The following is a 21846-nucleotide window of genomic DNA, read 5'->3' as shown; positions in this document are numbered from 1 at the left end:
CCCAGACTCTGCTTCCTCATGGGAAGACGTGAGGGTGGAACTGAGGAGGTCTTCGAAGTATTCTCCCCACCCACTCACGTCTCAAGTCGAGGTCAGCAGTACCCCATCCCCACTAAACACAGTGTTGATGGTGCACTACTTCCCCCTTCTAGGAGGCCGGATGGTAGACCACAATTTCCTCAAAGCCATTCAGAAGTCTTAAGAATGATTAGATTTTCGCTGTGTGAAAGCGCACACAGTTGCAACAATTTTTCACTCGGTTCTCGGTTCCGTGGCAAAGGTGGAAAAATGCAACAACTCTAATTTTGCAGGTGTGAACACTCTCGCTTCCACTCAGTTACGTTGAAAGCAATTGTTGCTGTCTGACAATTGTCTTTTTATATATATATATATATATATATATATATATATATATATATATATATAGCTGGGATAGGCTCCAGCACGCCCGCGACCCTAGTGAGGAGAAGCGGCTCAGAAAATGGATGTGTGTATATGTGTATAGTACCAGACACTGAATAGATTGCAGGTTATGCTGTGTGAAAGCGCTTGGTTGCGGCAATTTCAGTCTTTACCCGGTTCTGTGTCAAATGAAGTTATAACATTTTGCAGGATTTCTGTGTAAAAGACACTTGAGGTTTTACCAGATTGTTGGATGCCATGTCCCTGTGTGAAAAAGCACACAGATGCGATAATTTCCTGCTTTCCTCTGTTCTGTAGAAAATGTACTTGACATCTTCTGTTAAGGCTCTGATGCACCAACTTTTTTAGGATCTCTGTGTGAAACAGGCTCATAAGAAGTGCATCTTTTTCAGATTCGACAACCCGGCGGCTGTCAGCCCGACGCCAACCCGCCAGCTGACCTTCAACTACCTGCTGCCTGTCAACGCCTGGCTGCTGCTCAACCCGTCAGAGTTGTGCTGTGACTGGACCATGGGCACCATCCCCTTGGTGGAGTCTGCCCTGGACCAGCGCAACTTGGCCACGCTACTCTTCTACGTCCTTCTGGGCCTGCTGGCGTACCACAGCATTACCTGCTCACGCAGCTCCTCCAAGACGGTAGTCATGGTGAGGCAGACCGTCTCTTTCCTGGACGTGTAGTTGCTCCACAATGTTGTGCACCTCCATGTTTTATGTTCCAGCGAACTATGGAAATTATTACTTCCACCCTGTCTGAAGTTTAAACATGATTATCAGTTATGTGGATATAACATCTTTAACACCAATGAGCGTCCAGTTTAGTTTTAAAGATGATTTTGCAATAAGCGGAAATGGCATCTTAAAATAGCGATTGGCATTCCTGTAGACTCTGATGTATGCGCTCCAGACTGTTGTGTGTGTCTATGTTCCTGGGAGCAACTCAACATATTAATTCCATCCAGTCTGCAGTCTAAAATGTATACTTAATGTTATGCAGAAATAACATCCTTGATAACAACGATAAGTGTTCAAGTAAATTCTGACAGGTGGTCTCCAAAACATGGATGTCCATGTTTATGTTCCGAGGAGGTACATGACTTATTTGTTCAGTTTAGTCTGCCTCAAATCCTGTGTTATTGGGAACATTTTTGTTTAATTTATACCTTTATTTAGGGTGGCACGATTTTTGTTTCATTTAACCTTTATTTCGGCCAGCACGGAGGACGACTGGTTACCACATCCGCCTCATCCGACCTGGGTTCAAATCCGGCCTCGCCTGTGTGCCTGAGTTTGAAATGTATCTCAGAGCAGCATGATAAAGTGGGTGGGTGGGGGGGTGGAGACTGATTGTTAATGGGTACAAACAGCATTATTTAGAGATGGGGTCTTTAATAATGCTGACTAGCATTGTGGTAGACTCTGGCAAGTGGTTGTTCCAAAATGTTGTGTGTGTCCATGTTTAGGTTCCGGGACTATATGCAACTTATTATTTCATTCTAAGAGTAGCGATTAGCGCAGGACCCTTTGACGTTAAATGTGCAGACGAGCTAATAAAACCATTAAAGCAGCAAATCGGTGCTTCGTGCCTTTATTGTTGCCGCCACCCAGCTCAGCTGTGCAACGAGAGAAGGGCGTTAACCCCTGCGTCTCCCGACCACGGTCAGGTGACCGTAGTAGGAAAGGTTAACACTTTGTACAAAGAAACTAAAATACATTAAAATAAAAAATAAGATGCTGTACTTACCATAAATAGTGAGAGTGTGAAAAAAGGAGGGTGAAAAAGCCAAAGATACTTCCGGCGCACAAACACAGACAAGCACTATGCACTAGCGAAGCAGAAACACTATGGTGCTGGGGACAAAATGGCGGACGAGGCACGGGCGACGTAAAGTCGAAACATCGTAGGTCGAGTACGTCGTAACTCAAGGACTTCCTGTTTTATTTTTTTTAACAATGATTAGCATTCTAGTAGACTAATAGTTGCTCCACAATATTGTTTGCATCCTTATTTATATTCTGCAGCGCTGCGCCACTTTATAGTTTTGCCATTTAATTTTAAAGATGATCTTTCATAAATGTTTTTTAATTGGTTTTATTCTCTACTTCTTCTTCAGATTTAATAGGTTGCTAATATTGCAGTTGTTGTTCAGTGTTCTGTGCGTCCATGTTTATGTTCCAGGGAGCAACGCAACATATTTGTTTCGTCCCATCTGCCTTGTGTCTTGCCCTTTCATTGCATCTCACCATAATAATCATTATTTTTAGTTTTAAAAACGCTTTCACTTGACATAAGTGTAATTTACGTATGGACTCCCCCATCGACCCATCCCATGCAGTTGAATAAATGAACACCCCAGTGTTTCACCCCGGCTGGTTATGTAACTATGGCATATTAGATGAACTTTTTGAAAACGTTGCCATGGGGAAAAAGCACGACACTGAAATTAAATTAAAGATGTGTTGCGTAACAATCCCTCCCCTTGGTGGTCCGCAAACATCGTCAGAGAACACAACTAAGAGCGAAAGATGAACTTCAGTAAATTTTGTTGTTTACACCGATTCCACAAAGCGCAAATTTTGGGGGGGAAACCTGGCAACCAGTTCAGGGGGTACCCCGCCTCCTGCCCGATGATAGCTGGGATAAGCTCCAGCACTCCCGCAACCCTTGTGAGGATGAGCAGTTCAGAAAATGGATGGATGGATGTTGCACAACATTCCCATCACCAGATCCGGCATCAAAATATACCACCTGACATCAATAACATGTCTGATTGAATAGAGCTCTTTTTCAGTCTCCCTCTCCTGTCCACTTCTAGGCCTTGTCTCTGATCGTCCTGCCCTTCATTCCCGCGTCCAACCTGTTCTTCCCGGTGGGGTTCGTTGTGGCTGAGCGGGTCCTGTACGTACCCAGCATGGGATTTTGCGTGCTGGTCGCGCACGGATTCAAGGTGGTCTCGCACAAAGGGTGAGTGTACGAAACGTTGTGCCACACTGTTGGAGAAACAAAAAAATCATGCCGCTTCACCAGATCCTTCAATCATTGCAAAGTTCGGTGGGTTGATCCATGACAAGACACGAGAAATCCTCTGGCGGCCATTCCTAAAAATGGAAAGCCAGTTGGCCATTTTGGTTCGAAGGTGCTGTTTTTGGGGTGGCAATTTCCTTACTATCGTGCTATAAATATTTTTACCCAAGCTCCATCGGTCAATGAGAAATTTGGTGGGATGGTCCAACGTTGAAAGGATGCATCACAAAGTCTCAAGGTCACGTGCCAGAAAATAAAACAGGTCATCGGCCATTTTGGTTTGAACGTGCTATTTTTGGGGGGGATTTCCATTCTAACTTCTCATGAAATGTTGGAACAAAAATGATACACAGCCACCAGCTCCATCGATCAGCATTAAATTTGGTCTGATGGTCCATCGTGACAGGACCTATGAGAAAATAATCGACAATTTTGGCTTGAGGTGCCTTTTTTGTTTTAACCCTTTCCAAGGGGTTGCACGTGACAAAAATACTTTTCAGCAACTCACCCACCACAATGGAACAAATTGTACTGAACAGATTGGCGATGATTAATTGCAAGATTGTGAGTTTTCTGAGGAATATAATAATAATAATAATAATGAGTTTTCACTGTAAGGTGTGAGCAGAGGTCCGGGGCAAATTTGATGAATCGCCATGGAGCACAGTACTCTTCCCTGGAGTGTTAGAAAATATTAACATACGCAACCATTGCCCGTGATTGACACGAAATCCGGCACACATGTTCCTCATCACAAGAGGCATGGGAATCGACAAAGAACCTGCACTGTGAAACATCCAGGTAGTTGTCCATTTTAGTTTGAAAGGGCCATATTTCTTTCATCTTGGCCAATTCCAGGGTTTCATACCTAAACAATCCCCTCCTCGGGAATTCATCTGATGGACACTAAAATGGAATTTGCCAATTTAATTATTTGCACGAAGGCCCCATGTTCCTCTTGAAAAGATTTGCAGAAATCAGTAAGAACCTATGCTGTTAAACTTGCAGGTAGTCATCCATTTTGGTTTAAAGGGGCCATTTTTCTGAGCTTTGGGCCATTTCCAGCGTTCCTACCTGAACAATCCCTTCCGAGGGACTTCATATGATGGAAACCGTTGTAATGGACAGATAAATTGCTAAACTTGTGAGTTTTCACCATAGCATGTGAGCAGAACTTTGTGACAAAGTTTGATGATCCTCCACAAAACACAAGCCTCTCCTAAGTCTTACCTTGACCCAAAGTGCTGTATATGAATAGTGTCTCTCCCTGAGGAGATTCCTACATCATGTTCCATAATGTTTTGCTGTGCCACCTATTAGGAACAGGATATGGCCAAAAAACAGTTGTTGTGCATTAACTTTCTCCTCATTGTGTACCTATTGAATATATATCAATATCTATATTCAGATATTCAGGTTATATCAGAGCATGTGAGCTTTCAGCACATGTGGAGCGTGGCGGAAGAGATCAAATCACTTGAAAGAAAGGCATTGAGCTGATCGTGTTTACCTTTTTTTCCACAATTTGAAGTTCATTCCATCATTTGTCCTTTTTTGTCTGCAATGAAGGGAGAAAAGCCTGTGGCAAGGCAAACCCTAATCGTCCAATTTGGTTTGAAAGCAGACCTACTGTATTCTTAAGACTAGCGTACTTTTCTCCTCTTATATGTGGAACAGTTCCATGAAAGAAAAATTATAAAAGCTATTTTGTTTCATATCCTTCTGAAGAAAAAGAACACCCGACTGAGAGGTCACACAGACTTACAATAACTTTCGGATGCTTTGTTTTGAATCTTGGCACTGGCCCTCTTGTGTGGAGTTTGTCCTCCCACTGCTTATGTGGGTATTGTACAGGTATTCCGGCTTCCTTCCACATTCCAAAAACAATAGGTGTGATGTTAATGTGAGTTTGTCTATGTGTGTCCTTCGATCGGCTGGCAACCAGTCCGGGGGGTAATCTTGGCCAACATCAGTTGGCATAGACTTCGCCTCACCCGTAACCCTGATGAGGACAAGCTCTATGGAAAATGGTTGGATGGAGGGTTTCCCTTCATTAATAATGAGTTATTTCCTTTATTTTGAAGGTACCTGAGGAAGATTTCCTGGCTGATGATTGCCGTGCTGCTGACCACACACGCCATCAAGACCTTCAACAGGAATTGGGACTGGGAGTCAGAATATACGTTGTTCATGTCTGCTCTGAAGGTGAGACGGGAGGATGGCAACGCTGCCGCACTTCTTGATTGATTGATCAAAAAAAAATTTTTTTGCAGGTAAACAAGAACAACGCCAAGCTGTGGAACAATGTGGGCCATGCGCTGGAAAACCAGAACAATTACGCCAGAGCGCTGCAGTATTTTCTGCAGGCCACCTCTGTGCAGCCAGGTAAGTTACTTTGTTTTAACACAAGTGGGGGGAAAAAAACAACATAAAAATGCAACTGTCTCGGATACCTGCTTTTTATTGGGTGTCCATTTGGTTGAATTCCTAGTAGGTGTTTGTCAAATCCCTCAAATTGACCCAAAATGGCCGCTTCAAACAAAAATAGCCATCTTCCTGTTCTATTTCAGGCACAGGTCCTTAAGACATTTTTATGCATCCAATTTTGTGTTGATCGCTGGTGTTAGGGGATCATTTTGTCTAATTTTCCAGAGGGGCAGTAATGAGTGAATTCGCCCAAAGGTCTGCTTCAAACCACAGCAGCTGACTTCCTCTTCAGTTTTGACCCCACTGGTCCTTGAGACTGTTTTGTGTGCCATGCTATTATAGACATGTCCACCCAATTAGGTGTTCTTTGGTGAAACTGTTATCAGTGGATATTGTTTTCCCAGGGTGCTCTACATAGGCTGGCTTAACACTATAGTTCTAAGTGCTCTATTCAAATTGTTTGCCTTGATCCGATTTTTTTTTAAATTTTTTTTAAAATTTTATTATTATTTTTTCCCCCTCTATTTCCATGTACACTGTACAGGTAAAGAACACATAGCCGATATCAACGGAACATATGAAACAACCGGCATGCACAGGAACACAAATTGCACGTAAAAACTATACAGTGACAACAACGAAGGCAAACAATGAAACATAAAAATTACAAATATTAAACATTACTTAGAGTTTATGTGGCCTAAGCTGACTTTTCCACTCATTGATTTAAATGAGGGTAACCTCCACATCACTACACTGGCCGCCATTGATAATTATTTTGCTTGTTTCATGATCAACACACCTCAACTGTACCATATTTGGACACTGTTTAATGTTTTATATAGTGTTGCAGAGTTGTTGTTTTTTTTTTTTTTACTCCCACTTAAAAAGATGAGAGAGGCCTGTCATTTTCATTTAATTTTCAATTTTCATCAACTATGCGCGGCAAAATGACGGGGAAAAAATCCAGAAAGTTACTGTCTGATTTTTAAAGAATTTATTAGCAAATTATGGTGGAAAATAAGTATAGGTATAAGTATAACAAAAGTTCATGTCAATACTTTGTTATATACCCTTTGTTGGCAATGACAGAGGTCAAACGTTTTCTGTAAGTCTTCACAAGGTAACACACTGTTGCTGGTATTTTGGCCCATTCCATCCTGCAGATCCCCTCTAGAGCAGTGATGTTTTGGGGCTGTCGCTGGGCAACACAGACGTCTCCTCCAAACACGACAAGTTGAGTTTTTACCAAAAAGTTCTATTTTGGTTTCATGTGACCATAGGACATTCTCCCAATCCTCTTCTGGGTCCTCCAAATGCTCTCTAGCAAACTTCAGATGGGCCTGGACATGTACTGGCTTAAGCAGGGGGACACATCTGGTGGCGTAGTGTGTTACTGATGGTAGCCTTTGTTACTTTGGTCCCAGCTCTCTGCAGGAAATTCACTTGGTCCCCCCCCCCGTTTGGTTCTGGGATTTTTGCTCACCGTTCTTCTGATCATTTTGACCCCACGCGGTGATATCTAGCGTGGAGCCCTAGATCGATGGAGATTATCAGTGGTCTTGAATGTCTTCAATTTTCTAATAATTGCTCCCATAGTTGATTTTGACACACCAAGCTGCTTACCTATTGTAGATTCAGTCTTCCCAGCCTGGTGCAGGTCTACCATTTTGTTTCTGGTGTCCTTTGACATTTTATAAAACCTGTTTATTTCTTTACATTCTTATGTTTTTTTACAATACAGTGCTGTTTTTCTTTATTAAAACACAAAATTAAGTTTTGGGGGGCCTCAATGATATAATGGCATTTCAGTTGATTTCAATGGGAAAAATATGATATGAGTACATTGCGTTACAAGCTTGGTCATGGAATTAAATGTGTAAATCAAGGTACGGTACCACTGTAGACTTAATGTAGCATATTTAGACGAGATTTAATTTTCTATATGGTGTAGCATATTTAGACTGTATTTAATGTTCTATGGTTTCATTTTGCATTTATATCCAGTTTCTGTTGTTTTTTTTAACCTTTAAAGCGTTTTTTTTTTTAAGAAGTTGTTGGAGCAGACCATTATGTATACATGAGCAATCAGTGTATGATTGATGACGTTAAGCTAGCATTGACGGGGTATATCCCATCTGTGCGTATATGCTGTACTCATTGGTATGTACAATGTCAGATTTTTTGTTTTTTCTTTTACTTATCTCTACCATCTCAGATGATATCGGCGCCCACATGAATGTTGGGAGAACCTACAAGAACATGAACAAATCCAAAGAGGCCGAAGATGCCTATTTAGTTGCAAAGTCCCTTATGCCACAGGTAAGTGAACCCTAAGGTATAAGCAAGGCCCATTCTTTCACTGGGATGAGAGTTTATCAGTGCTTGTCTCGGCAGATTATTCCCGGTAAAAAGTATGCTACGCGCGTAGCCCCCAACCATCTCAACGTGTACATCAATTTAGCCAATCTAATCCGCGCCAATGAGTCCCGGCTGGAGGAAGCTGACCAGCTTTATCGACAAGCCATCAGCATGAGGCCTGACTTCAAGCAGGCGTACATCAGCAGGCAAGCCCCCCCCTCCCCAAAAAATATTCGTATTTTGTTCCTTAATAAATGCAGCTTTTTTTTACCTGAAAAAAACCCACCATTTTTATTGTTGCTAATGAAATGTGTGTGATGCACTTGACAACAGAGGGGAGCTGCTGTTGAAAATGAACAAGCTGACTGAGGCACGCGACGCTTACCTGCGCGCCCTGGAGCTAGACCGCGCCAATGCCGACCTGTGGTACAACCTGGCCATTGTACACATCGAGATGAAGGAGCCGTCAGAGGCACTGCGCAACTTTGAGCAGGCGCTGCAGCTCAGTCCGCGTCACAAACTGGCGCTTTTTAACTCAGCCCTCCTCATGCAGGAGTCAGGTGAGAAATGTTCTTTTATTCCCGGTGATGCGCCGCTCCGGATGTACGCCTCAAAAGTCAACAAATAACTCAAAACAGCAAAATATTGTACAGGAATAAAGAAAAGGTGATGAATTGTTGTAAGCTGTTTTTTTCAAGAAAGGTGTTCATGGAAATAACAGTATTTTTGATTAGATTAAAATTTAAAGAGAAAAACGCCATACTTTAACTGAGGGCGGCCTAACCAGTTGTTAGGTTTAAGAGGCAATTAGTTTTTAACACAGGGCCAGGTAGCTTTTTGTTTTGTTTGTTTTTCTTCTTAAAAAACAAAATCATTTAAAAATAGGCTTTACACGATCAGGATTTTTGGGACCGATCGACTTTAAAAACCGATCACCGATTCAATCACAAGATGGAGCAATGTGTCTATTTAAATGACTTAAATGTTTAAGTGTTCATTTACTGTATATACTTGTGTACTGTATACTGAGTATCTTCAAAAGTATTCTCTAGTCAGGTCATGTATTCTAATCAGTCATGTCAAACCAACATTACTGTATGAGTACTGTATCCATCCATTTTCTGTACCGCTTATCCTCACTTGGGTCGCGGGTGTGCTGGAGCCCATCCAAGCTCAAAATTATTCTCTAGCATTTTAGACAAAAGTTAAAACATCAATGACCTCTAGGGGGCATTCAAGGATTGGCTACTGACATAAGTTTAGATTAGATCAACATTACAACATGACAGAAATAATGGGCGCTAATTTACTGTAATTAAATTACTTTATTGCAATTAAACGACTTTAATAAATACTGTTCATGACATGCTTACTCTAACTTTCTCACTGTCCCGCTATATCGACTGGTGTTGTCCAGAGTTTGCGTTCGTTTGGCTTTTCCTTTTTTTTTTTCCACGCTGCAATGCTTGAACCGCAGCATGCTACTCCTTGTGTACATTCTTCAGGTTCCCGATAAAATTTGTGTTGAAGCATTTAGATGACGTTCCCCACAACGTACTTCTTTTGTGCACAGACTGCAAATAACTTACGTGTTGTTTGTCTGAGACACTGCAAAATAGTCCCACACCGATGACGTGTTTTTTAACCGACAAGATTGAGAAAAACTTTATTGGACGTCAGCTAGTTACAGTACTGCGCCACAAGACACGTGACAAGGCTAAAAATAAACTCGCTTTTTGATTCTTACGCAATGCCAACGCGGAGTTAATTAAATGTCTTGTGCGCAGCCGATCGATGACGTCATTGATTTGATCGCCGAATTATGACATGAAACCCCATCAGCATAAAATGCTAATTGTCGGCCGATACCGATCAGATCGGCGTAAAGTCTAGTTTTCACACACTGTTGCTGTTATTTTGGCCCATTCCTCCATGCAGATCTCCTCTAAAGCAGTGATGTTTTGGAGCAACACAGACTTTCAACTCCCTCCAAAGATTTTCTATGGGGTTGAGATCTGGAGACTGGCTAGGCCACTCCTGGACCTTGAAATGCTTCTTACGGAGCCACTCCTTCATTGCCCGGGTGGTGTGCTTGGGATCATTATCATGCTGAAAGACCCAACCACGTTTCATCTTCAGTGCCCTTGCTGATGGAAGGAGGTTTTCACTCAAAATCTCATGATACATGGCCCCATTCATTCTTTCCTTTACACTGATCGGTCTTCCTGGTCCCTTTGCAGAAAAACAGCCCCATAGCATGATGTTTCCACCACCATGCTTCACATTAGTTTTGGTGTTCTTTGGATCCAACTCGGCATTCTTTTTCCTCCAAACACGACAGGTTGAGATTTTAACATAAAGTTATTTTTTTGGTTTCATGTGACCATATGACATTCTCCCAATCCTCTTCTGGATCATCCAAATGCTCTCTAGCAAACTTCAGGCAGGCCTGGACATGTACTGGGTTAAGCAGGGTGAAACATCTGGCACTGCAGGATTTGAGTGCCTGGCGGCATAGTGTGTTACTGATGCTAGCCTTTGTTACTTTGGTCCCAGCTCTCTGCACGTCATTCACTAGGTCCCCCCGTATGGTTCTGGGATTTTTGCTCACCGTTCTTGTGGTCATTCTGACCCCACGGGGTGATATCTTGCGTACCCCTGTCATATTGGAATGATACACTTTTTTTTTTTCTTGGAGGAATAAAATCTTTCTTGGAAAAACATGTCTCTTCAAGAATACTACCATATTGTTGCACCATTCCGTTTATTTTGTAAGTAAAAAATATTACATAATAGTCATAACATTAGGATGTTACTTTTTTCATGTAACATTCCTTTCTTATTGAAAAACGTTTAAACATCAAAAAAAGTATGGCTTATTTTTTTTAAATTTCGTGGAATAGGTTTTTCTTAAAATGGTTCTATTCTTGCAAGATTCTTGACGTACGGTTGTCAGACTTATTATTTCTTCAAGAAATTGAACTGTAAATAAGATTTTTTGTGGAACCATCTGAATTTTTGTCAAACTTTTTAGGCTATCAGCTGCTGATATGTGCTTTAAAAGTAAACAAATAACCGAACCGTACTTGGCTGTAACACTGGCTTTTCATAACGGCATGAAAGGGTATATGACATCCATACGGCAGCACCACTGGGACAAACTACTACGTCACCTAGTAGTTGTAGTTAAAAGGATCACATTCTTAAAAGGTGAAACATTTATTGATTGATAATCAGCAAAATACTCCATGAAATCAGCCAATCGCAATTATTTTCCCATCCCGCCCGACCAGAAAAACCAGCAGACGGCACCACCTGCTGCCTGCCGAGGCATTAGGGCGTGACACTAATAATGTGGAATGAGTTTGAATGAACTCTGCATGCACTGTCAAATCTCTTGCTTTTCTTGTTTGACTGACACACACCCAAAAAAACAACATTTGAGCTTTAAAGACTTTCCACGACACTGATTTCTGTAAACTTTGCTGCATTGTATAGCAGCTGCTAATGCAGCAGAGACCAAGGAAGGATTATTACTATTGAATTGTTTTCAAACAGCAGCAACGAAGGGCATGAGTCATTATGATGAAAGGCTTGTTCTTTTTCTGGCCGCCGCTCTCCCCTGCAGTTTGCATTTTCGATTCATCAGTCAAAGCTGTCACTCAAACAGCTCCTTCCACCCCCTCTGACTGAAGACTCAAACAAGATAGCTTTATTGTCATAAGATTCAGCATTATTCTCCAAATAATTAAATTTTTTTGCTCACAAAAAAAAATAGCACTTTAATTTCAAGAGGTTACAGATTTTCTTCTCAAAACTGATTTTTTTTTTTCATAAGAATACAACTTTTTCCCACAGGGCGATGAGACGGTATTCCTGCAAGATACAAGATCTTTTAGTTTCGCATAAGATTAACATATTTTTCTATTTTACATATTTAATATATTTTTTTGCAATAACCCCATATTCTTGTGACATTTTCCCTTTTTTTGTTTGCACTGTAGCCTTTTTTAATGTTGATGACTTGTGTTCTCAAAAAGGTTCTCTGTCTTGAGAAAATCCAGATGAATGCTTTTTTTCTCAAAAAAATGTTTAATGGAAAAAAAGCATTTTGTACAAATGCAACATTTTCTAAGTTAAGGACTTTTTCCTGAGGAAAAAAGGTTCTTTAGATTGCTACTTTTTTGTCAATCTTTTAACAGTTGCCTTCTTAAATAAATTGGACACCTTCCTGAAAGTATTGCTTTTATAGAGCATGTTTGTCATCCATCCATCCATCCATTTTCTGAGCCGCTTCTCCTCACTAGGGTCGCGGGCATGCTGGAGCCTGTCCCAGCTGTAATTGGGCAGGAGGCGGGGTACACCCTGAACTGGTTGCATGTTTGTCATAACACTCAAAAATTCAATTGGAACGAGATCAGCTGAAGGTTAGCATGGTGCTAAGTGGCCTATTGTTAGCCTTGTCAGTGCTCGCTACCCTGGATGACAAGTCAGATGACAAATGGAAGTTCGTCAGTGTGCTCGTCGCATCATCGCAGCTCACTGGAAGTGGCTTTCTCACACTCATTCCGACGACGATATGCTCCTGAGGGATGTTGATTTACTCAACCGCAGATGGGGAGGCCTTTTTTTGTATGAATTAGTGGTGATGTAACAAGCTATAGAAGAACAAACACACATACTCCTCTGCAAAAGTATTAGAATAGTACTGTAATTTCTCGTGTATAATGCACAAGTCAATAATGCACATTATACATTGGTATAGGGGAAAATGGGAAAAACTTTCACATTTTATAAATGTATGCTGCCGTCTAGAGGTTATGAAAAAGCTGTACACTTTCATTCCAAAATGCCACTGCCACCTAGAGGTTATGAGAGAGTTGTACACCTTCATTCTAATATGCCACCACCACATAGTGGTTATTAAAAAGCTGTAGCCTACACTTTCATTCCAATATGACGGGGTACGTATGACTGCATATATGTACAGTTGTGTTCATAAGTTTACATACCCTAGCAGAATTTGTGAATAATTTTTTTTTTTTGACCGATGACTGAACAACTACCATCATTCATTTCTTTATGGTTATGTTTCGTTTAATGATAATGCTTTTCTGAAATGCTTGACCGTTTAATTTGAATCCCATTAAAATAAAATTAAATGTTTCGCCTGGCACTTCATGTTTTCTTTAAAGGTTTATTTTTTTTGCTATGGACTGAAAACATTTGGGTTTGGCATTAAAATAAATGATTTTAAATCAACTTTTGGATCCACGTCAGTCACCAGACTTAAACCCCATAATTTAACTGTCAAATTGGATGTTGACGGGAGTAACCCCCCCAAAAAAACAACTCAAAGAGGCTGCAGTGAAAGCATAGGAGCACCACAAAAGAATGCAAAATATACAAAATATAAATACTAAAATGTGTCATATCGCTTGTTGATCCCATATCGATACATTAGCTTAAAATGATCAAATAAGGCTGTTTTTAATTCTTCTGTTGACACAGACGCCGTTTTTATTAGGGGTGAGCCAAAATATCGATATCATATCAATAAATACAAGATACAAGTGTCAGAAAATCGCAACGATATTGTACCATAAGTTACTGTACGATAACCAACTTTAGGGTGCTCATGGACATCATCTTTTTAGTAGGGGTGACACAAAATAGTGTTCACGCTCAAGTTGATGAGACCATATCAATCCACAAGCGTCAAATACTGTATACCAAAGATATTGTAGCATAATTGAGAGATTCACAACCCTATTGTCTACACAGAAATAATTGTTTATTTAGGAGGAGGAAAATTGCACATTACAATCTATTGTTTTCCGTTATGTCACCATATCAAATAGAAAAGCATCAGATATCTATCTTAGAGCTATTTGGCTTGGATAAAATTTCAAAATTTATCTTGGTCTAATTTTTTTATACCACCAAAGCATGACTTTAAACAAGGATGTGTAGACTTCTTTTTTTTCCTCTGTAGAAGGTTGTTTCCTGCTTCACTTGCATTGATATCATATTGTAGATGGTTTTCATCCAATATATTTATTAACACAATATTGGTTTTCCTGGCAAACCTAGCGTCCACACAAATGGCTTAATAAAGTAATAAATTGGTTTTATAATGTGTAATTACTGTCCTTGCTATAGTATTCGTGTGTTGGATGTGTGCCTTTAAGGGCGGTGGCCGTGTGCATGTCAGGATCTGGAATTTGGATGGCGGGTGTCTTGCGAGTGTTCTTACTTTGTATGTGTGTGTTTGACTGTCTGTTACTTATTTGCTCCATTATTATTTTCACTTCACTCGAGCGGCAACGTATCTGAAGATTGCTCATACTTTAACCTTTGGCTCGCAGCACAAAGCAAAAAAGCGAGCAAGCAGCGTCTCAAACCTGAAAAACTTGTCGGGTGGAGCACTTGTAAGGCTCGTACCCCTCTGTATCCATTTTTACAAAACGCTCTATTGCTGGCAGCCGAAGTGTCCACACAAATGTCATTTTTAGTAGGAGTCGGGCAAAATGTGTACATACTGAAATAATGTTGCGCTTGCCAATTTACTCACAAATTGACTTAGTGGGAAATATGGGCCTGTGTACTCGAAAACGAAGCTATTATTCTGTTTTATGTGGACACAGAGACACGCTGGCTAATTGCCAACAAATGGAAGAGCATTAAATTTTTTTGCCTGTCACTATACATCGCTGGCATCGATAGATGGACAAAGGTACATTTATTGTTGTTAGTAAATGAGTAACTTTCGGACCAATAAAGAGAAATGGTATCATTCCTTGTGTCTCTTGCAGCATACTTTGCCAATAAAGCTGTTTCTGATTCTGATTTCCTGCAGCACACATGACGATTGACAATTGTGGCTCCCCTTTTCTTTTTTTTTTTCATGGCGTTGTATCTGAAGCTCACTCATTCCTCAACTTTTGGTTCCCAACACAAAGCAAAAACAATCCACCAAGCTACAGCTCATAACTACTAAGAAGGGCTGTCAAAGTTAAAGCATTCAATCATGATTAATCACACAAAAAAATCGCATTATCATGTATTAACTTAGATTAATCAGTTTATTTTGACTACACATGCTCCTTTACTTTAACCGCAGATGGATATCTGAAATGTGGTTCAGGTTGCTATAAGGGCAGTGATCAGGTCACCGTTAACGCCAGTGCAAAGATAAATGAGGAAACTCCAACTGGTGTGCCAAATTTTGCTTGCACCCGGATGGGACTTTCTTAAAAATGAAAATGAAAAAGGTAATTTGCATATAGTGCAGCCCTGAACTCTGTTCATCGAAGGAGAAGTTTGAAATACCATCTCAAAGCAAAATGTGGTACTATATGTGGTATATCTGTGATTAATCACAATCAAAATACAAAAGCGTGATTAATCTGTTTTGTTTTTTTTGTGTTGTTTTTTAAATAATCGATTGACACTTGGTACCACTGTAAGGCCGTTGCCTGTTTTCCCTTCCAGGTGAGCCCAAGTTCTGGCCCGAGGCCAACCGCCGCTTCCTGGCCTACGTGGAGGAGGAGCCGGATGACGCAAACGGCTACTTCAACCTTGGCATGCTGGCCATGGACGCGGAGGATAACGCGGTGGCCGAGCGCTGGATGCACAAGGCCATCGCGCTACAGTCGGGCTTCCGCTCGGCGCTTTTCAATCTGGCACTGCTCTACTCGCAGTCGCGCCGCGAGCTTGACGCGTTGCCCGTGCTGGACGAGCTGCTGCGCCACCACCCGGAGCACATCAAGGGCCTCATCCTCAAGGGCGATATCCTCATGAATCACAAAAAGGACACAGCTGGCGCCAAGAGCTGCTTCCAGCGCATTCTGCAGATGGACCCGGGCAACGTGCAGGGCAAGCACAACCTGTGCGTGGTCTACTTCGAGGAGCGGGACCTGCCCCGGGCCGAGCGATGCCTGGAAGAGACGCTGGCGCTGGCACCGCATGAGGAGTATGTGCGACGCCATCTTAACATTGTCAGGGGTAAGATGGCGGCCATGAGCGCGGCCGGGCAGTCTCTAGTGGAGGAGGAGAAGCCGGCAACCGGGGAGGAGGAAAGGCGGAGTCCCCGCGGCAAGAAGAATGCGAGGAAATCCTCCGCTGAAACCGACCGATCGGAGCTGGATGCCGGCCAGCCCGACAGACGGACTGCGGCCAAGTCCGTCGACCACGAGAGTGATATCGAGCAGAAGCGCGCCGCTGCCTTGAAGAGGCTGGAGGAGATTGAGCGCATTTTAAGCGGTGATTGACCACAATCTCTTTTTTTCGCTTTTTTTTTTTTCTTCTTTAGAGCCGCGACTATTTTTCACAGAACTTTTTCTATAAGACTTTTTTTCTCCTAATTATTCCCCTTTTTTATTTTTCAGATACAGTAAAATCCCGTTAGTCGCGGGAGAAAGGGACTGAGTCCTGCCGTGAAAAGCGAAAACTGCAAGTAATTGACATCCCTGTCCCCAAATCATGACAAGTGCATATATTAATCGTTTTAACCATAAATATGCCACAAGCTATGATGCCACAAGACTTAAAATACCATTTTAAACTCATCTTTTGAAACTCACATTACCCTTAATAATAAATGATTTAAAAAAATTGCAACAGAAGTGCATGTGTCCATGCACATGCGGTGAAGACTCTTCGTTACTTTCGACATAGGCTAAACTTAGCTCCTTCCTGATATATATCCTAGTTTCTCAGTCAAGATCTTATCACTTGAACATACTTCCTTTACACCAACTACTACTTTCCTATCAGTCAAGACTTGGGAGCCTTGTGACATGTTCGAGTGCAAAATGATGAGTTTTCAGCAATGAGCTGTTGATGGGTTCCACAGAAAAAAATGGGAATAGGTCAATTTGTGAGTAGCCAACTGCAAATAGAGAAGGGTTCAATTGAATCAAAAAGGAAAACTTGAACCATGTCAAGTAAAAGCACAGATTGATGCTTTTGCATCTATTTGAGGGCCATTTTGTGAGGAAATGCATGGAATGTGTGCACACAACTACTAAAGCTGGGGTGCAGCTCTTACTTCCATACATATAGCCCATAGGTGGCACCTGTAGCTCTCGTCAAGGTGGGACCTTCGTCACACATGACCTTGGTGCTGACTTTATTACTTTTGTTTCATTGCAAGTCATTAAACTTCACTGCCATGCTTCGCCCACATGCAGAGATGAAACATTTTTTGTCCATCTCTTTAGTATGTGGTTCAAATTAAGTAGCAGACAAAACCTCTTGGACAAGTTCCCTTGGAAATGGCCTCTTCAAACCACAATGACAAGCGTCCTGCATGTTTTCGGGTATTGTGTTGAGGCTTTTTGGTGGTCCTATTAATTTAATGATAGACACGCCTACCAAATGTCATATTGCTAAATGGAATTGGTTTTGTGGTTTGAATTTTCAAAAACGTCTGGAGTACACTACTGAACCAACAGTGAATCTTGAAACTTTGCTGCCATGCTCCACCCACAAGCAATGTTGAAAACTCACTCTTTACAACTTGGCATTGTCCAGCTGTCTAGTATAAATTTGGCAGCTATCAACCTAAACCTCTCGGGCAAATTTGTTTGTGAAGGACCACAAAAACATTATTGAAAACAATCTAAAAAGGCTGCTTCAAAACCAAAATGCAAAAAAAATAGTCTTTTTGGGCATGGCCTCTTGAGTCCTTTCTGTGTTCGTGCTCAGTTAAACTTGCTTTTGGGGGGAGGGGGTGGGGGGAATTTTCCAAACGTTCTGGGATCGCTCCTTGAAATGGACAAATTTGCTCCTTGCTGCAACATGTTTGCGTAAAGGTGTCAGCGTTAGGTGGTAAAGAAGAAGCACAAGTTGGTCGTTAACCACTAGATGTTGTTTTGTAGCCGTGTGACCCACTTTCTCCACACGCACACACAGGCACACACTAAGTGGGAGCACAATTACAGGAAGTGACCACGAGGATGATGACGATGAAGGCCTCCCCCTGAATTGGAGCAAAACATCCTCCGTCTTATCACTCCCCGCTAATCTGTATTGATCTCCTCCCGCCCCGTTTCCTGCCTTCCCGTCGTTGCCATTACCGCTATTGTTGCTGCCCGTGCTAGGCTAACACGCTAATGTGACGGCCATGTCACCCACCTCCCCCACACCCTACAGTGCAATTAATTGTAAAATAAACAAATACAAATGTATATGCGACACTGCTGGTTAATTAACAGCCCTAAAAGTGTTCCAAGATTGTATATCCATTTATTTATTTTTGTTTTTGTATGCAAACTGTGACTACACTCGTTATCCCCCCACTCCGACCCCTGCTTTCACTTGTGCAAAATGACTGTCCGTGTTAAAACAGAAGGGACATTTTTTTCCCCATTGTTTTATGTCTGCAGAGTGACTCAATTTTATTTCTTATTTTTCATGTTTTATTTTTGTGGTGGAGGTGTTGGTAGTGGTTAAATAAAATGGGATGACAACTCGACTGCTCCTATTGTGTCATCCGTCACTAAAGTGGAAAGCTATTCAATATCCACAAGTCTGGATGTCATCAGTCGCTACAGAGGACAGCTACTCAAAGGCTGTTTTCTTGGAGATGTATGAGTCTTGTCAAAGTTGCGCATCAGTCATTACAGTGGAAGGCTATTCAAAAAGCTGTGTTTTTATATGCATTTGAGTCTTAATGTGAAGGTTGTGCATTAGTCACTATAGTGGGAAGCTATTCAATATGCATGAGTCTTGATGTCATCAGTCACTACAGTGGACAATTTATTAATCTGTTTTTTAATATGCATTCATGACTCTTAATTCAAGGCATCAGGAGGAGGAGGACAGCTGTTAAGTGCTTTGATATGCATGAGTCTTGACGTCACCAGTCATTATAGATGAAAGCTATTCAAGTCTTGATGTCATTAGACCCTACAGTCAATTCAAAATGCAATTCAATATGAATGTGTTAGTGTAAGTCAGTCACTGGGTATTCCAACTCAGTTTTTCTATATGAATCCATTTTTTATATGCATGATTCTTGATGCGTGGTAGGTTGATTGAATACTCTAAATTACCCGTAGGTGTGAATGTGAGTGAATGGTTGTTTGTTTATACTGTATGTGCCCTCCGATTGGCTGGCGAGCAGTTTAGGGTATACCCCGCTTCTCGCCCGAAGATAGGTGGGATGGGCTCCAGCACGCTCATCACCCTTGTGAGGAATATGGATGGATGGATGATTCTTGTTACACATCAGTCACTAAGTTCACCGATGTAGTAAGTGATATGCATGAAGTGGTTATAGCTTTTTTTTTTTTCTTTTTTTCCCCCCTCCCATTTATCTTGAGGACCAAACAGGACCAAACCCTTAACCTGACTTAAAACTCTAAATTTTAACCATTGTTTGAAACCCAAAAATCTGGCTTGAAACCCTAATTTTAAACCCTAACCCATGTTTGAAATCCTAACCCAACCCAGCTTCATTTATATAGCACATTTCATACACAAGGTAATTCAATGTGCTTTACATGATTAAAAGTACATTTCAAAACAAAGAACATTTAAAAACAGTACAAAAAGTCAGCTTACTAAAACGACTAAACAAAATCCTAAAAAGACTACAAATAAAATATTAAAATTATTTTAAAGCGCTTTAAAAGAGCTTAGTCATAAGCATGAGGAAAAATAGTAGTAACCTAGATAGTACCCAAGATTTAAATGGCAAATATGATAGTCAACATGTACAGGCTGAACAAAAGGGGTCCAAGAATTGACTCTTTTGGGACCCCATATGTTATCGCCATTAATGTCATACATATTCAAATATCAGAAGGAACACTGTTTTGCTGTCTGCTGTTGTGTGAATGCAAAATGGCTGCCTCATCCTGGCACTTCAGTTCACAGATCCCTCTGGTGTATTGCAACATGAGGAGGCTCTTTCCAGTGGCGATAATGGTAAAGAGCTTGAGTGACAGAGAAGGACAGTTTGTAAAAGAACAAAATAAAGGAACTCAGAAGACACAAAGATATGTTTGTGTTAGTTTCATGGAAAAGGCGTATTAACTAATAGGAGACAAATCCTACATATCCATCCATCCATCCATTTTCTGAGCCGCTTCTCCTCACTAGGGTCGCCGGCGTGCTGGAGCCTATCCCAGCTGTCATCGGGCAGGAGGCGGGGTACACTCTGAACTTGTTGCCAGCCAATCGCAGGGCACATACAAACAAACAACCAGTCGCACTCACATTGACACCTACGGGCAATTTAGAGTCTCCAATTAATGCATGTTTTTGGGATGTGGGAGGAAACCGGAGTGCCCGGAGAAAACCCACGCAGGCACGGGGAGAACATGCAAACTCCACACAGGCGGGGACGGGGATTGAACCCCGCACCTCAGAACTGTGAGGCTGACGCTCTAACCAGTCGTCCACCGTGCCGCCAATCCTACATATCCAAAAATCTAATTAACATCTCCAGAAAATATGCTGTAAACGGTAAAGACATTTTGGCATTAAAAGTTTAAAAAATATTACTTTAAAATATTTTTTTTTTCTTAGACACAATTATGACTGTTTGATAGATAAAACTGCCAGCAATTAAAATACCCTTAAAATTTATTGATTTTCAAAAGGAAATTAAGTGGGCCATGTCTTTACCGTTATTCAGCAAATTGTATTAAAATGACCCACATTATGATCTATTGTACCAAACGCTGCACTGAGATCCAATAAGACTAGAACTTGCACCTTTACAGAGTAAGTGTTCAACCTTATATCATTTAGCACAGTGATAAGACTTTGTACTGTGATGAGGTTGCAAACCTGATTGAAATTTGTCATTTAAGTTCATAAAATTACTGAGTACTCATTCACTGCCAGCCTTCTCAGTTAAAATGGATATTTGACTTCTATAACCGTCAATGGCAGTGAGTGATTAAAATACACTTTCTCAACAAACATGGGTATGAAGTGGAGATTTGAGGTGGGCTTACATTTTTTTTAAGAAGGGTCTTAATGGCAGCTCCTTTCAGGGGTTAGGAAACATGCCTGACTGAAGTGTGAAATTATTTGCTGCAGATCAGTTAAAACTGACTGGAATAGTTTTCAAAAAGTCAGGTGGTATTGAGTCAAGACAGCAATTTGATTGTTTCAGCTGCTGAACCGTTTCCTCTACAGTTTTTTTTTTTTTTTTTGTCAACTGTATAAAATTCTGACATGGTAATTGCGTTATTCCTGGATGGTTTTTAGGACATGTTGCTTCAGTTGATCATTTTCCTGATTTGTGTTGATATTCACCTGATGCTGATGGATGTATTTTTCACTAAACCCCCAATTTGACACCCTAACCATTGTTTATAACACTTACCCAGGTTTTAAAGTATAATTTGAAACATTACCCTGACTTGAAACCAAAACACTAGCTTAAAACCTTAGACCTGATGAACCCCAAGCCTAACTTGAGACCCAAATGTGCAACATGATATGCCGTGATGTTTTATCAGTTTGTCTTAGCTGGAGGTCTGCTCTCATGAGTGACAGTCTTAGTTATCTTTAGGTGGAAGTTATGCTGGTGTGTGTTGTTCTCTTATTGGCCTGTCAATCGTGTGTTTGCTACCACTGTGACCTCCCAC

General features: G+C 41.2%; 1 protein-coding gene across 7 annotated transcripts in view; it reads left to right on the top strand.

Moving 5' to 3' along the window:
* tmtc3 (transmembrane O-mannosyltransferase targeting cadherins 3) overlaps nucleotides 1–18713 on the top strand; it is a 41063-nt gene extending 22350 nt beyond the window's left edge. For 5 of the 7 annotated variants that reach the window (XM_061773905.1, XM_061773909.1, XM_061773903.1 and 2 more), the window contains 9 exons: nucleotides 816–1068; nucleotides 3237–3385; nucleotides 5530–5650; nucleotides 5719–5830; nucleotides 8091–8194; nucleotides 8270–8439; nucleotides 8567–8793; nucleotides 15728–16498; nucleotides 16624–18713. In XM_061773905.1, coding sequence (XP_061629889.1) covers nucleotides 816–1068; nucleotides 3237–3385; nucleotides 5530–5650; nucleotides 5719–5830; nucleotides 8091–8194; nucleotides 8270–8439; nucleotides 8567–8793; nucleotides 15728–16498; nucleotides 16624–16643 — 1927 coding nt within the window. In that variant the 3' untranslated portion in view covers nucleotides 16644–18713. Of the gene's footprint in view, nucleotides 1–815; nucleotides 1069–3236; nucleotides 3386–5529; nucleotides 5651–5718; nucleotides 5831–8090; nucleotides 8195–8269; nucleotides 8440–8566; nucleotides 8794–15727 lie in introns of all 7 variants that reach the window. The other 2 variants (XM_061773910.1, XM_061773907.1) reach the window with 1 other exon arrangement.
* Nucleotides 18714–21846: the final 3133 nt, after the last annotated feature.

The sequence above is a fragment of the Phyllopteryx taeniolatus genome, chromosome 5, assembly GCF_024500385.1.
Source record: "Phyllopteryx taeniolatus isolate TA_2022b chromosome 5, UOR_Ptae_1.2, whole genome shotgun sequence".
In the NCBI taxonomy this organism is placed as follows: Eukaryota; Metazoa; Chordata; class Actinopteri; order Syngnathiformes; family Syngnathidae; genus Phyllopteryx; species Phyllopteryx taeniolatus.
This window is presented reverse-complemented; position numbering and strand designations above follow the sequence as displayed.